The 17,081-nt window shown below is 44.8% G+C and overlaps 1 protein-coding gene across 1 annotated transcript in view; it reads right to left on the bottom strand.

Annotated features, from left to right (window-relative positions):
- The window catches only part of LOC144769134 (transmembrane protease serine 9-like), a 103,419-nt gene that overhangs the window by 72,393 nt on the left and 13,945 nt on the right, over positions 1–17,081 (bottom strand). Inside the window, exon 3 of the mRNA XM_078653144.1 lies at positions 13,600–13,880. Within this exon, the coding sequence (XP_078509270.1) occupies positions 13,600–13,880 (281 nt within the window). The remainder of the gene's footprint in view (positions 1–13,599; positions 13,881–17,081) is intronic.

The following is a 17,081-nucleotide window of genomic DNA, read 5'->3' as shown; positions in this document are numbered from 1 at the left end:
GTTTTAAGATCATACAATTTTATATATTACATCGCGCATATTTATCGCTGGATAAGATCAATAAATACTTCTCGACTGCCACCTCTGCATGCCCCAGATGCTCCCTGGTTGATGCGGATCTCCTGCACATGCTTTGGGCCTGTCCCGCTATATTACCATATTGGAACACGGTGACTGTCCTACTGAAGCGGAGCACCGGTAACGACCTGCCGCACACGTGGGAAGAGTGTCTCTTGGGCCTGTACAGAAGAACCAAACTTAACAAGGTACCGACCAGGTTCCGAGACCTGGGCCTCATCACGGCCAAACGCTTGCTCACTAAGCGGTGGAAAGAAGATAGACCCCCACAAGCCAAACACTGGTATACCTCCTTCGACAACTGGGCGAGAGCAGAGGGTGTCATACTGCGCAGGGAGGAGACGGCGGGACTGAGAAAATTCCCCATTGCGCAACTCTGGGATGAAACCCTGAAATCCTTCCAGCAGGCGAGCCTGGATCAGGGAGTCACTTAATGGTGCCCCTCTCTGGGTCGACCCCTGACGATGGCTAGGAAGAAACACATTATGCTCCCACTACCTCCTTACTGCCAGGGTCGGACAGAAGACACAACACATGCCTGGGAGACGAGATGCCGCTGCGTAGCTGTGACGTGACGACATCCTAGAATCCCCACTGCACTGACACTAACGCACTGATGCCCATCGGGCAATGTTGGACCTCTTCCCCCCTCCCTCCCACTCCCTCCGCGAAGTGAGCTTGCCCTCCTCACGACCACTATCACCCCGAGCCACTGTTATACTACTGACCCAGCACCTCAATAGAAGTACATTGACACTCCTCCCACTACACTCTCCTGCTATCCTCATCCTTCTCCTTTAGGACTTGTCCCCCCCTCTTTTTTCTCTTTATTCTTCCACCACTAGTTCAGTTCGGGGGACATGATAGTTTTCCCCCCGACGCATTTGTTAAACTGTGAGAATGTGGTATTGGATCCATACAATTGTTCACTCCGGACCAGATGCATGGCGATCCCACGAAGGGGTATATATCACATACTGTCTGACGGAAAAGACCAGAGATAGACACACGGGCGCAAGAACATGCCGCCCCATACCGCATCCCTATGCCTCGGCTTACAATGCGCTCAACGCCATACAGCGACACACTTGCCACAAATTTCAGTGCCTATTGTGCAATTCACTGACTGTATCGAAGTACTGCGGTGTGTCAGGAACTTATTATCTAATATCATTGATTAGCACTGTTGTTATGACGTGAGGCGAACTATGTATAACATTTTCCTTTATTCAATGCCTTAAATGTGTATTGTATGGACAATAATTGTTGGAAAACTAATAAAACATATTCAAACAAAACAAACTAACATGCACATAGAACCCAACAGAACCTCACACAGAAACCAACGTCTCCATCAGATTACAAACAACATACTCTCATTGAGCAACAAGCAGATCATCTCATTCACCTCACAGACACTCAGGTAGCAACCAACAAACCATTCAACAGCACCCAACAGACCTCACACATCCATTCACTGACCCTCCTACAAAACCCCACATTGAATCACAAAGTGTCCAATGGATTCTTAGGAAGACCTTTCGCTCCCTCAATGGATGAGGGGGCTATATTAGCACATAACGTACACAAACATGGCTAATCAAAGTGACATCAGTCAGTTCTCAGCCTAGTTTTCGTTTAAAGTTGGACAAGGCTTTCAGTCTTTCAGTCCACTTACCACTTTAATCCTAAGTGCCTGGCCAATCCCATAGTCTTTGCTTGTTTCAAACTCAGTGCAAGTGTATTCATTTCAGGAGAAAAACAAACCCATACCTCAGACTTTAATTGATGCTAACAAGTCCCAGTTCCTTACTTGGGGCTCAGGCAGCCACTGCTTCTCAACTACAAGAGATACATACCACTGCAGAGCATAGAAACACTTTGCTTTCAATTCCACCCTTGATCACAGATCTCTAAATTGTGATGTGTGCTGTTGATAGACAGGAAAGGTTAAGCTCTACATCTTTCATAGCCAACTTCATGGACACACCGCTGCCTCATTCTGTGCCTTATTGTAGGAAGTGGGCAGCCTTTTATTAGCGGTCACACAGCCTACCCTGTACTCAAAGTAGTGGCAATGGTACTTATCCTATATTACAAAGCAAGAAATTTTTTTAAATAAGTTATGTTCCACATTAGATCTATTGCTTCTGAACCAGTTATCTCCCCCAGAAGATCATAATATCAACTGTGTCCCAAGTCCCCGTCACCAGTTCAGAACGACTGGTTATGCTCTGTAGATCTTCATGATGCATACGTGCTTCGGCACAAGGCATGTGTGGCATAGGCTATGCAGAGCTATGTGTTAACAGCTTGGAGAAGCAATTGATTCTGCTTTTAGATGGTAGCCAGCAACAAGTTGAGAATTGGAGAAATTGAGAAAGTGAGTATCGAGAGAATAGGAGAAATGTTTCACCGTTTAAGTAAGTTACTCAAGTACATTAGTGCTCTATGCTCTAAGGTGCTCTGATTCACACTGCATTAGCATGCTATAGTTCTTCAGGATCGCATTCTTCTTTTGTATAACAAGAGAGGAAACATTTGTCACATTCAAAGGACCCACATGGCTCTTCATGGCCTCTACAGATTCTGAGGGACTATTTTCATTTTCATGGTTTTTGCAGTCTTTTGAAGTGGGCAGATTTTCAGGTTGATATTTTTTGAAGGTCTTCATTTTTTAAGTCCCCGCAATGTGGAAACTTCTCAAGGGCAAAGATGTTTCTGTAAAACGCTTCTTCATTCTTATACATTTTCATACTTGGGAAAATAATCCAAGCTTGCTGGGATAAGTGCTGAAGAAACTATGCAGAAGAACACAGCTTCCTTGACTCTTCTCAGGCAAAAGATTTAGACCCGTCAGAAGCATGAACTGGCTGATCTGCCTATCTTGGGTGATGGACGGTTTGAAATGGAAGGTGTAGAGGCAGAGCCCTGATTCGGTGTAATCTTTCTTTTGGTTTCAACACCAGAAACCATCACACCACCTGGTTCAAAGACTGTATCACATCAGTAGACACAAAGCCAAAACCAGCAGAGACATTCATTTCGACAGAGAGAACTTTAATGATGGAACAGTCTCCATTTATGTTTACTTCTCCTTAGTCAAATATGGGGTGTATTTCAAGGGGCAATCCCATTATCTTCACTGTATAACTCTCCTGCAGCCTCTAACAGTTGCTCCGCATGCCCTGGGTGTGTGATTATGTATGTATGGAGATGACAAGCAGCTCATGGTAAGCCTCGCAAGGGGGAGGGTGAATAGGCAAAAATTAGTAAAATTACTTAAAAGAGTAAATTACAAACAAATTAGGATATGTAAGAGTAAGGTTGTACCTTAAGGAGGAGCTCAGGCAAGTTTGGGTGTTTAATCCACTTTTATTTATCTTACACACCAGGGAGCACCGGGAGCCGCGTCCGCTCGCTTCTCTGGCTCCGCGCGCTATAGGCAACATGGCAGCCACACTCTACGTCGTTGCGTCACACCGCAACGACTAGAGCGTGACGCTACATATCTCCCTCCTTTAATGATTGAACACACAATGAACGCAATGTCCCAGGGGGTACCCATAGGCTTATTCAATTTCCTCATCTCATAGTCTCTGTACCTCGACGGTCTTACCACTGTTCGGCTAGCACGGGTGCGTCTCACCAGGGTACTGAAAGCTTTCTCTGCATCTTCTCGAGGAGGCCTAAACTCCACCTTCCCTGCACTCTGCCGCTTCTCCTTTGGTGATGCATCACCCATGCTCCCCTGGCCTTCCTGATTGTCCTGGTCATCCCTCATCTCCAACTCTCCTTTTCTCTCTGCTACTTCCGGATTCATCTCCTCTGTCTCTGCTTGGATGATTTCGGCCTGTTGATTATCGTGGGACTCTGCCGGCGAGCCTTCTTCTCTGGTCCACTGCAGAATTTTATTACACTTGGACATCCGGTCTTGGGACCAGCTTTTCCGTCACTCAGCAAGGACGCTCTGCTGTACACTTCCTTTACTGGCAAGGGTGCACTGAACTTGCTGTCCCCCTTTTTTTTCAACTGGGCCAGTTTGACTCGGACCCACTCTCCTCTCTCTAATGTAGACTCCTTCACGTTACGCCATTTATTGTAATGTTCTGTGTATACTCTTTGCGCCTTCTCCAGGTTGTGGTGGACCACAGCAGGGGACCATTTGCTTGTGATGGCGCGTTCCTTCCATGCAACGTTGTCTTTGGTGAACGGGTCCCTGCCCCTTAAGATTTTAAACGGACTGTATCCTGTGCTGGTTGGGGTGAACTTGTAGGCCCACAATGTGTTCCATAGTTCCTTTTCCCAGTTCTTTCCTGCTTCTATTGCTGATTGTATCGAACCCATGATGACCCTATTGAACCTTTTGGCCAATCCGTTACCCGCTGGATGATATATTGCGGTGTGCTTGATCTTGATGCCATTCCTCCCCATATAGGTATTCCATTTTTCCGACGTGAACTGGGGTCCATTGTCACTTAGTATGGAACGTGGAATACCTTCCCTCAGAAAGATGGCAGTGAGAAACTTCAACACTTTCTCCGTGTCCATGTCCTCTTGAATGTCTATCTCCGGCCACTTAGAATATCGATCTATGAGCACCACCACATATTTCGGAACTCCTTGCGCATCCAGCACCGGGCCGAGGATGTCTATTGATAACTCCTCCCACGGGTTGGTGGGGTTGTTGAATTTGCCGGGCACATCAGGCTCTGTGTTTTGTCCGCATTTCGACATTGCCCACAGTCGCGAACATGCCTTTCTATCTGGTTGTCCATCGCCGGCCACCAATACATCTGCTTCACCCAAAGCTTCGTTTTCACGAATGCCCTGGTGTCCTTCATTTAGGATGGTTAGTAAGTGCGGTACCAAGGCCTGGGGAGGGATCACTTTATCTCCTCGCAGCAGGAAGGTCCCATGGTCTCCGATAGATAACTCTTCCCGTACTTCAAAGAACTTCCTGTGCTCTGTCTTCATATGTCTCTTTTCCGGCCGTCTCTGCAGCATGTATTGCTTGACCTTAATGATGTCCAAGTCCTTCTCGTATGCTTCCTTCCACTCCTGCACACTTATCACCATCTCATGGTCCTCCATGAAGGCTACACTAATGTCTTCTTCTTCGGTGATCTGCGGAGCTTCCTCCATGGCTGATGCTCGGCTGAGGTAATCCGCCACTTTGTTTCTGGTTTCTGGAATATACTCAACGTCATATCTGTAGTCCAACAGTTTCAGGGTCATCTTTGCGATGCGTGGGGTCGCATTCGCGTGTCCACAGGACGTGAGTACTTTGACCAACGGCTTGTGGTCTGTCCTGAGTCGGAATCTAATGCCCCAGAGGAATAGGCAGAAAATAAGGAGTTAGGTCCCGGGACACAGGGTCAGCTGGACCATAGAATAATTTATAAAAAGAGAAATGCTGGCCCTGCGATTTTTGATAGCTATATTTTGAGCAACAAACCAAATCCTTGTTATGATTTGTATGGTCGAATTTATTTAAACCATTTACTTTTTCATATAAATCTCATTAAGTTAAAGCATTAGTTGCATGAGAAAAACACTACGTACATACAATTTATACAAAAACATTTGACAAAGAATTTTAACAAAAATACATAAATACATATGACAAAATGACATCCAATCATTTAGTGTACATAAATATACAAATACGGTCATACGAGAAGCATCAGTCGTTATGTAGTATTAAGCAATGAAGCTATTTGCAGTAAGGAAAAGAAAACAAAATGAATTGTAACAAATACAAATTTTCAATTGTCTGATAAATAAACTTGAATTCTTTCTGCTATTGCCAATTCCTTTCTGCTATTGCCGACGCGTTTCGAACTCGCTCTGGCATTTGGCAAGTTCTCATCAGGGCTTTCTCGTATTATTATTCTTTATTTTCAAGTTGGCAGCGGGTTTTCAATTTTCAAAAGATCTTAATCAGTCAATGTAGATTCGGTTCTTCAAACCAGTAGTCTGCACTTCTGTTTGGTAAATATTCGAAACAGCCGTGCGTGGGACAAAAATCAGCTCCCACCCGCCAGCCGGCGGTGGACACGTCTTATTGCACCTTATTGTTGGCGCTTGGGCTGTTTAAATGCAGCTCCCCTGTTTTTCTAACTTCTAGCCAGTTTCAGTTCGTTTTTATGTTCGTTTTTATGTTCTAAATGTTGGTGATCTTGAAGAAACACACGCTCCCAAGTGCACTCCAAACCAATCCAGGGAGTCCTGGATTGGTTTGGAGTGCACTTGGGAGCGTGTGTTTCTTCAAGATCACCAACATTTAGAACATAAAAACGAACATAAAAACGAACTGAAACTGGCTAGAAGTTAGAAAAACAGGGGAGCTGCATTTAAACAGCCCAAGCGCCAACAATAAGGTGCAATAAGACGTGTCCACCGCCGGCTGGCGGGTGGGAGCTGATTTTTGACCCACGCACGGCTGTTTCGAATATTTACCAAACAGAAGTGCAGACTACTGGTTTGAAGAACCGAATCTACATTGACTGATTAAGATCTTTTGAAAATTGAAAACCCGCTGCCAACTTGAAAATAAAGAAGAATAATACGAGAAAGCCCTGATGAGAACTTGCCAAATGCCAGAGCGAGTTCGAAACGCGTCGGCAATAGCAGAAAGGAATTGGCAATAGCAGAAAGAATTCAAGTTTATTTATCAGACAATTGAAAATTTGTATTTGTTACAATTCATTTTGTTTTCTTTTCCTTACTGCAAATAGCTTCATTGCTTAATACTACCTAACGACTGATGCTTCTCGTATGACCGTATTTGTATATTTATGAACACTAAATGATTGGATGTCATTTTGTCATATGTATTTATGTATTTTTGTTAAAATTCTTTGTCAAATGTTTTTGTATAAATTGTATGTACGTAGTGTTTTTCTCATGCAACTAATGCTTTAACTTAATGAGATTTATATGAAAAAGTAAATGGTTTAAATAAATTCGACCATACAAATCATAACAAGGATTTGGTTTGTTGCTCAAAATATAGCTATCAAAAATCGCAGGGCCAGCATTTCTCTTTTTATAAAAAACCAGAGGAATAGGCGGAACTTCGTCATTGCCCACACTGTCGCTAACATTTCCTTTTCTATTACGCTGAACTTCTGTTCCGTAGGTGATAAAGATCTGGACGCAAAACTGATGGTGGACACTTCCCCATTCTCTATCTCCTGCATTAGGACTGCTCCCAGTCCCCTCTCACTCGCGTCGGTGGTCAGTATGGATCTTGCTTGATGATCGAACCCATGTAGTGGGACTGCCATGCTGATGTCCACCTTGATCCTCTGGAATTCTTCTTGCGTCTGCTCCGTCCACACAAATGACCTTTTGTCTCGCAGCAATTGACGTAAGTGATGGGTTTTGGTAGCAAAATGTCGCACAAATTTGCTGTAAAACTCAGCCATCCCAAGGAACGAACGGACTTCTTCCTTGCTCTTCGGTGGAGGTGCGTCACATATGGCTTTGGCGTTGGCATGTTTCGGTGTGATACCCTGATCGCTGATCTCTTGACCCAAGTATGACGACATTCCGAACCGACACTTGTCCCATTCCGCTTTGAGCCCATTACTTTCCAATACCCGCAACACTGTGTGTAGCTTTGCATTATGGTCTGCTTTGTCCTTGCCCATTATCAAAATGTCATCTTGAAAGTACTGAACGCCTTCAGTATCCTTGAACAGCTTGTACATAAGCTTCTGGAATACGGCCGCCGCCGATGCTAGTTCAAATGGCATCCTGCGAAACTGGTAACATCCGAATGGTGTTATAAAGGACGTCAACCTGCGGCACATGTGATACAAAGCTATCTGGTGGTAAGCTGAGGTGAGATCACTGGTGGAGAACCATCTCACCCCCTTCGTTTTCGCCAGCATTTCGTCTATCCTTGGTAGCGGAAATTTCTCAACTATTATGTTCTTGTTTAACTCCCTCAGGTCCACACACAGGCGGACCCTGCCATTAGGTTTCTTCACTACTACCGGCGGCGCCAACCATTCTGCACAGTTGATTTTCTCAATGATGCCGTTGTCTTCCATCCTCTGTAATTCCGCTTGCACCATCTACCTAATCGCTAGTGGAATGTTCCTCACTTTGTGGCACACCGGCTTGGCGTCCGTTTTGAGGTCAATCTTGTGTGTGAATCTTGTTAGCATCCCCACCGTGCCTCCAAAGACTGTGGGAAATTCTTCCTTCAGTCTATTGACGTCTGGTTGTTGCACAGGGCTGGTCATCAGCACTTGTGTGGTGCCTCCCGGATTCAGCTATATGTCTAAATAACCTTGATCAACCCATCCTAACACGGAAGGCCCCTTTTCAGCCACGTATAGCTTGCATTCTGCACTCCGCTCCTTAAACCCAAACTTCAGGGTTCGATAACCTACCATGGGGATGGGCTCCCCGATGAAAGTGACTGGTCGTATGTCTGGCGGTTCCAGGTGAGGCCCCACGTGCTCTTTGAAGCGCTCCTCCCACACCATGCGTTGTATTATGGTATACGGAGATCCTGAGTCTGCCACCATCTTTACCGGTACTCCTCCTATGATCAGGTCACATTGTGGCTTCCGAGAACGGGCACATTCCATGCCCAGTATGTGTTCCTCTATGAATAACACGTTGTCCTCGTCTACCTCCACCTCGTCTTTGTCTTCTGGTTCCTGTGCATTATATTTAACCGCCGGTCTTCTCTGCTTGCGACAACACACTTTCTCAAAGTGGCCCATTATGCCACAGAACATGCACTTGGCGCAGAAAGCCAGGCAGCGTTTATCATGGGCTGCGTGGGACATACTGCCACACCTGCAGCACACATTCTTGCTGTTGCTTGTCGGTTTCTTCACCGGTGATGCTCTTGACGTCCACCTGGCTTGTGTTCTTGTGTCCCTTGCTTCTGCTTTGCCCCTGTCCGGTGGGTCTGCTTCGGTGACTTTGTTGACCATGGGCCTCATGGTGGATTCCCTCTTTACGGCCTCCGCACATCTTTTGGATAGTTCTGCCTTCTTCCCCACTGCTATGACTTCCTTGAGGGACGCATCTCCGTTCACCCACAATGTGTCTTGAATTGCAGAGTTCGTAGTGTGCATCACGATTTGATCTTTGATGAATTCATCATGTGGAGCTCCGAACTTACATGTTACTGGTAAATTCTTCAAGGCCGCCACATATTCATCTGTGGACTCCCCGTGGCCTGTTTCCGCTGTTGGAAGTTGTACCTGTCTATGGACGTACACACCGCCGGTCTGTAGTGATTGTTCAGGTCTTCTATGGCATGTTGAAACACACCGTCATCAGCCGTTTGTCTCGGTGTGGGGACTAGATTTTTGAACACTCTGATGCCTTCCGGGCCTAAGTTGTGAAGTAATATTTTCCTCCGTCTTTTGCTGGGGAATGCTTCGCCATTCTCGTCTTCTAGCGCCTCCAGCTAGCTCATGAAGTATTCTCTCCAGTCTTCCCACTTCATCGCGTGATCCCCTGGTCTGGGCAGGAAGGGGACAGGTGTCGTGAGCGAGGAGGCTTGGGCGCACATTTTGGCTCGTCTCACTGGCAATTCCACCTCCCCTCTAGGACTTCCTGACGCGCTTAGCCTGGGTTGGCGTGTGGGGCTCTGTTGAGATGCAGATTCGCCCCCGTGCTTCTTTGCGTTTGTTCCGCCAGGGCCTCGGGCAGGCAAGCTGGACACTCAGGGTGTGGTGCCAGTATTATTGTGCCAGATGAGCTTCTCTCTTTTTTTTTCTCTCCCCACCCTGCAGTGGGCCGTCGTATTCACTGTTGGTGTGGTGCCTCACTTCTAGGTGTGCTCCTGAGTTGTTGTCTGGGTAGGTCTCACTACTCTCTGTCAGCTGTGGGCTCTGCCCTCCTCAACGCTGAGGGGCGGTCGCTTTCCTCTGCCGCACTCTCCTGGTTGCACTTCTCTGCCTGTGGCTCGTCCTTCCGTGGCCGTGGTCTGCAAATGGTTTGCTCAGTGCTGTGGGTCACGTGGTGCCTTGCCGGTCCGAGATCCCGGCCTCGTTGCCAGTTGTAAGAGTAAGGTTGTACCTTAAGGAGGGGCTCAGGCAGGTGTGGGTGTTTAATCCACTTTTATTTAACTTACACACCAGGGAGCGCCGGGAGCCGCGTCCGCTCACTTCTCTGGCTCCCTGGTGTGCGCTATACGCAACATGGCCGCCACGCTCTACATCGTTGCATCACACCGCAACGACTAGAGCGCGACGCTACAGGTTATCTTTGTAAATAAAGCCCGTAGGCTACTCATGGGTGTAAGTCACTTTTGTGAATAGCCCCATAGTAATGTTAAGAGATACGTTCTCTTCTCATTGGGCCTGTAATAGCAGACCCCTCACCACACATCACCATCCTATTTCAATTGCCCCTTGCATCTCAAGTTGCTTCGGTTACTATATCTTTCTCTCAGCAGATAAGAGTCTAAAACCTCGTTCTTCCATTGCATAACACTCCTTATCATTATTCTGTGGTTAATGCATTGGTCTTATCCAAAAGATATTGTGGCAGCAGAATCTACATAGGAGCTGCTGAAAATGTCCTGTATCATATACAGAGGAGTCATTACTGTGAGAGAAGGTTCCTGGTGGCCCAAACACAGAAGACCACATCTTCACCAAGTTATGTTTAAATAATTGGCTGCAGGTGCGTGAGAGAATCAGTTCAAATATGTTACCATTGTTCATAAGGAGATTTATGCTCATGCTCAAAATCTTCTGGTCTCCAAATATTTACGAAATACATCACAAAAATATTACTGAAATACAAAGGCAACCCACTATGCCAAATATAATAAGCTCAGATACATTGATTCCAAAAGGACTCATTCAAGTAAATTTCCATATTAAGTATGTATAGGAATTACCCAGTTATCAATGTAATTTAACAGAACCCAATTACCCTTATTGGACATCTAGAACGATTTTATTCACAACCTTAATACATGTTTAAATAGGTATATAGTATGTATGATCGATTAGGATTTGCTGATAGGTGATCATATAGTGCAAACGTGAAATGGTGAGATAATAAAAATATTCAGGCAATACAATTGAACAAGAAGCAACTGAAAAGACAAGCAACCAACTCCTGTAATTATTCCTATATTAGAATCCCCAGATCTGGTTGTACACGTGCCAAGGCGTTTCAGCATTATTCAAACATTTGGAAGGTCAACATCAGGACTACCCGAATTAGGAGCACATTCATGTGGGAAGATCACTGGTCAGTGTTTACAGGAACAGTGTGGAATACTGAGTAAAGCGCTGTGTCGAGTGTTCACCAAATTGTATAAGCTAGAGCAATCCAAATATTGTACGCATCCATGGTATAGGTCCATTTAATAAATGTGAGCATCAAACACTTCAGGATGTGAAGGCACGGCAGTGCAAACTGGCTAGGTCTGACTATACGTTTTCTGAAATTTAAATTCAAACTGTCACTGTCCCGGTGTATGTTTTCTGAAATTTCAAATTCAAACTGACACTGTCCTGCTGTACATTTTCTGAAATTTAAATTCAAACTAGCATTGTCCAGCTGCACGTTTTCTGAAATTTAAATTCAAATGTATATGACATGCACCCATTTGCTATCAAAGATCGACAAATCTCTAATTTCTTTAAATTCCTATCATCTAAATCTTCTCTCCTTCCATTCTGGAAAAAGTTAAAATCCTTATCTCATAGGTGCTCTTGTTCTTTTAATCTCCTTTAGCTAAAAGATGGTCTGTCTTGATGCTACAGCGCCTTGGAGTTCAGGTGTAAGTGTGATTTATAAGTACACTACAACATAGTATTTTAAAAGAGAGCCATTTACACAGTTTCTCTTCAGAGATCACCATGTTTTTTATAAAGTAGTCGAGATCAAATGTGAGAAGAAACTGGCATAAACAGCAAGCATCACTGAGACTAGATTGAAAGACTATAGTTATTTGAAGTCTCTTTCTGTAACTTACACTCACTGGGCTCTGTGTGTTTCTTAGCTCACTTATGTAGTAGCCGTCCCTTGCAAAGAGCAGTCAATGGCAATGATAATACAGTTCCAAGGGAAGACTTAACATGATGATTTCATGGTTGAATCCGTACAAAAGACAGCAGTGTTCCCTAAGTTCAGTAATGGTGGTCTGCGCCAAGAGGCTGAGTGTTTGGATGTTATGTGACCAGAACTCTCTGTCGTGGTATCTAGATGTGTGTTGTGTTAAGAATACCCATCAAACAGTAACCTCATTTAGGGGCATATGTAGGTAATTTCCATTTTGCGATTCCCAAATAGCGATTTTTAAGGAATCGCTATTTGAGAATAGCAAAATGGAATGTAGGTAAAAATGCGCATTTTTTTTGCGAATCTCTAACATTCCTTAATCGCGATTAGCAAATTGCGAATCGCAATTAAGGAATGAGTGTCCCATTCATTCCTATGCGCTAAGAGGCCCAAAGGAATGAATGGGGATACATTCTCAAATTGCGATTTTCGATGAGAAAATTGCAATTTGAGAATCGCAATTCTAAGGGTGCCAGGGTGTCCAAAGGACACTTATTGCACCCCTGGAATGTGCCTTTAAGTACATGTGGCGCACATACATGCCCTAAGGGCACGTCTGTGCGCCACATGGCACTTTGAATTTTAAAAAAAATGCATTTAAAAAGGGAATCGCAAAATACCATCTACTTGGAGTAGGTGGTATTTTGCTATTCCTTAAGCCAAAATCACATTTTAAAATTCACTCCTACATAGCATTTAAGGAATCGCAAAATTGCGATTCCTTAAATGCTTGAGCAAAATAAGGAATTGCAATTTTTGCGATTCCTTATTTTGCTAATGTGTACCTACATACCAAAGCACCGTTTGCGATTCGCAAACGCCTACCTACATATGCCCCATAATTGATGAATTTCTTAGGGGTGGTTGTGGGTCCCACAGTCGTGCATGTGTGTTCATTGTCACTGTTTGTGTTTTATGGGAGTCTAGAAAACTGTCTGCCTAGGAGTTGATCTGCTCAGTCTTTATGTGTAAAAGTCTCAAACAACAAATGAATTGTGACAGTAAAAAGGGGCAGCTGAGTAGACATTAGGAGGTGCTAAAAGGCGGTGGGATGTACAGAAGGTCAGAATAAGAGAATTGTGAGCCATGTGTTCAATAAAAGGGCACAGACAAAAACGATTATATAAAACATAAAATATTCACAAGATGGGAAGATTAATGCTTGTAATCCTTTATGAGCTGCGCTCCATATATGTATTAGAGGGAAGCGCATAATGATGTCTAAACACCTTGGGATGACGGAGACATGTTTGCTAAAAAATCACAGTGAGCTTCTGAAAGTCAGAACAAGCAGAAGCGAGGCACATATGAAATGGAGAATACCCTTTTATGACGTTTGGGTGAGGGAGTATCAGATCCAACAGAGATTAGAGTAACAGGAGACAAAATGGCTGCCACTAAAACACAAGACTACTGATTGTGGCCTGCTCATCAGTTTCAATCTCAATTGCACATTACCTCCATCCTGGGTGAATCCCCAGCCTGTGACCCAGCAGTTCATCCCAGCTGGGAACTTGACCAAGGGGGCGGGCAGACACACTGGCAGGATGTAACTGGTGAACTGAACTGGAGTTTCCAGCTCCAGGAGGGCAATGTCACCACTGGACCCTTCCACGGTGTAGTTTGAGTTGATGATCACAGTCTTCGGAGTGGTGGAAAACACGTTAGGATTGACAGTGTTTTGGGAGAGTTTGTAGGCACCAAGATAGACACGGAACACAGAGACGTTGACTGGTTTGCTGGAAAAACAGAAAAAGAATATTCAAAAGTAGTTCCCTAGAACATTTTGGGAATAAAATACGTGTGCCTTCAATATGATTTTATACATGTGTCTTTCCTGTTCTGATATCAATAATCACCCATCAGTCATCCATACATCTGCTTGAACTGTGCTACCAGCTTAGATGTGTGGCAATTCAACGTAATTTCCCAAGGAACTAATGTTGCCAATACTCCAATATTAGAAGTTATGAGATCTTTTTAACATAACTGACCTAGTTGCGGGAAACAATTGATGGTCGGAATGCTGGACAATGCGAACATTCACCCCCTAACATTCACCCCCAGTCACAAGGATCTGGGTTAAATCCATCATTCTTTTGCTCACCACACCACCCTAGTTTGGACTCAGCCATATGCAAATCAGTCTTGACCCTGTTCCTTGTGGGAATAGTCCAGCCCGAACTGCCAAGCCAGGTCCTCCCTGGACCGGAAACAAGCATCCTGGGACCGGTTTCAGGGCATCACCCTTCATCAGCCAGGCAAGCTTGAATCCAGTGGTGTAGTGAGCACGGGACCCATGTCTGGGCATACCCTTCCAACTTAGGGTGACATATGCAAAAGAAACAATTGATGGACGGAATGCTGGACATTGCAAACATTCACCTCCAGTCACAAGGATCTGAGTTAAATCCATCATTCTTTTGCTCGCCACACCACCCTAGTTTGGACCCAGCCATATGCAAATCAGTCTTGACCCTGTTCCTTGTGGGAACAGTCCAGCCCGAACTGCTAAGCCAGGTCCTCCAGCCACTACCGGGGAAAGGGGTACACCCTCAGGTGGTCTGTCCATTTGAGTGGGCCTACACCTGGGTTCTAGAGCGGAGCAGCTGCCAACCCCCACAAGCGATATACAGTGCGTTCTGCTTACTTTTCCCACAAAGATAAAAATTGCCCTAATTAATGTGTACTCCCGACCTGTTGATAACAGCCAAGAATCTACCACTATTGACCAACTGGTTATTTTATTCCTACCACTGATCCAGCTATATGGTGATCATAGGGGGCGATTTATTTTAATTGCCAATTTGAACCTCTTACTGACTCAAGCTATACTACCCCTGGTGAAGAAGATTTACACTGGCTAATACCTGACCCCCAAGTCCAACCCATCAAAGCTTGGTCCTCGCTGGCATTGCAGCTAAATTCACTTACATTAGCGCATTCTCTAAGGGCATGTAATGGCCAAACAAAATCAGATGCTCCCGGGCAGCTTACATTCCACAGAGTAGGCCAAGATTCCCTGCTGGATTATATCCTAGTGGAAACAAGAGCATGGCAAAAGGTATGTGATTTTTCCGTTGTGAGGAGGCAGGATAGTGACCCCAACCCCCTGATTTTGGTTTTGATGTCGCTGGACTTGCGTTACACCAACTCCCTAACTACCCCTACAAATGTGAATAGTGCAATAACTTCAACAAACAATAGAAGGAAAGTTAGGTGGGGGCACAAACAACAATCACCTCACAAGCTTGCACAAGTCTATCAGCTCGCAACTCCAATAATGAAAAAAATGTGGGAGGCAACTCCTGCTGAGTGTTTGCATTGGACATAGAGAAGGTCGCTAAAATTCACTCTGAGCTAACTTCAAAATTGGCAGATATATTTTATCCAGTGGTGTGTAGTAGGGCAAAACCCTGGTTTAAGCGCACTTGGTTTAACGCAAACTGTCGTAAAGCAAAGGAGGCCCTAACGGAGGCTGTGAAGGTGAAGGACAAGCAACAAATTAAATTTACCCGGGCACTGTATAAAGTAACCATCCAGCAGGAAAAAAAAACTGGGAACTAGATAGATGGGAAACTCGCAAGACCGCATTAAATGGTTAAGATTTGGGCAAAAGTGAGTTCTGGTGACATTGAAGGGAAGCCAGCCATTGAGCCAAATATTGCCTCTGCAGCTTGGGAGAATCATTTCCAGTCACTCGATTCCAACAAAGAAGGTCCGATTATCTACACAGACACTCTAGAATTATCTTCTGAGCCATACCAGGGGGCGGCTATAGAGATCATTATGATTGAAATAAGAAATGCCATTAATAAACTCCAGAGTAACCAAGCACCGGGTCTCGATAATCTACTGGGGGACCTTTGTGGGCCCTATTTATTGCCATTATGAAGGGCATGGATCCTCCTGATACTTGGCCTGGGGCAGAAATTGTTCCAGTCTATAAAAAAGGCTTTCCCCTTTCACCCACTAATTATAGGCCGATCAATTTTATCACCATAACTCGAAAACTTTTTGCACGGGTTCTCCTTAATCGCCTTCAGGTTTGGATGGAAGAAGAGGAGATTCCCAGTCCCTATCAAGCCGGCTTCAGAAAAAACATCTCAACTGTTGACCAACTTCTCTTCTGGAAAATGGTGACATTAAAGGGTGGCAGACTATCTTATATTTGTAGATCTGAAGTCAGCCTTTGATCTTATACCCAGGGAGAAACTTTGGAATGTGCCCAGAGAGCTGTGGATCCCATCCTACCCTCCTTAGCATTATAGTGAGGCTCCATGCAGATATTTTTGTGCAAGTGAGATATGGAAAATACGGTGAACTTGCCCCCCGCTTCCCTGTCAATAAAGGGGTACGACAGGGTTGTGTTTTAACCCCTACCTTATTCTGTTTATTTATTAATGGGCTTATTGACCAACTCAGAAAGGTCAAGGACAATGATGCCTCCAGGCTAGCTTCTGGGAAGGTCCCAGCAATGATGTACGCTGATGACACCCTTTTACTTTCAAAATCACCAATGGGAATTCAGCGCATCCTTGATAGCTTTGACGTCTTCTGCAAGACTCAGGGGTTGGAGATAAACACATCAAAGACCAAATACATGGTCTTTAACCCTCCTAATATGTCTCGCCGCCATCCATCTTTGAATGACACCCCCCTCGAGAGAGTGTCGGTTTTGGACTACTTGGGTGTCATTCTGACAGAATATTTGGAATGGGGGCCACAGATGGCCAAAGCTAGTCTTAAACTAGCTCAGACAGTGGGTGGGTATATGAAACTACATAGAACCTCTTCATTTAAACCAGCTGGGCCAATAATTGAAATTTATAAAACTCAAGCACGGGGTGCTACACAGTATGGGGCAGAATTGTGGTGGGGGCATCGCCCTACCACTAGTTTGACCAAGGTGGAGAATAATTTTATGAGGCAGTTATTAG

The sequence above is a fragment of the Lissotriton helveticus genome, chromosome 7, assembly GCF_964261635.1.
Source record: "Lissotriton helveticus chromosome 7, aLisHel1.1, whole genome shotgun sequence".
NCBI classification, from domain to species: domain Eukaryota; kingdom Metazoa; phylum Chordata; class Amphibia; order Caudata; family Salamandridae; genus Lissotriton; species Lissotriton helveticus.
Note: the sequence above shows the minus strand (reverse complement) of the source record. Positions and strands in the feature narration are given on the sequence as shown.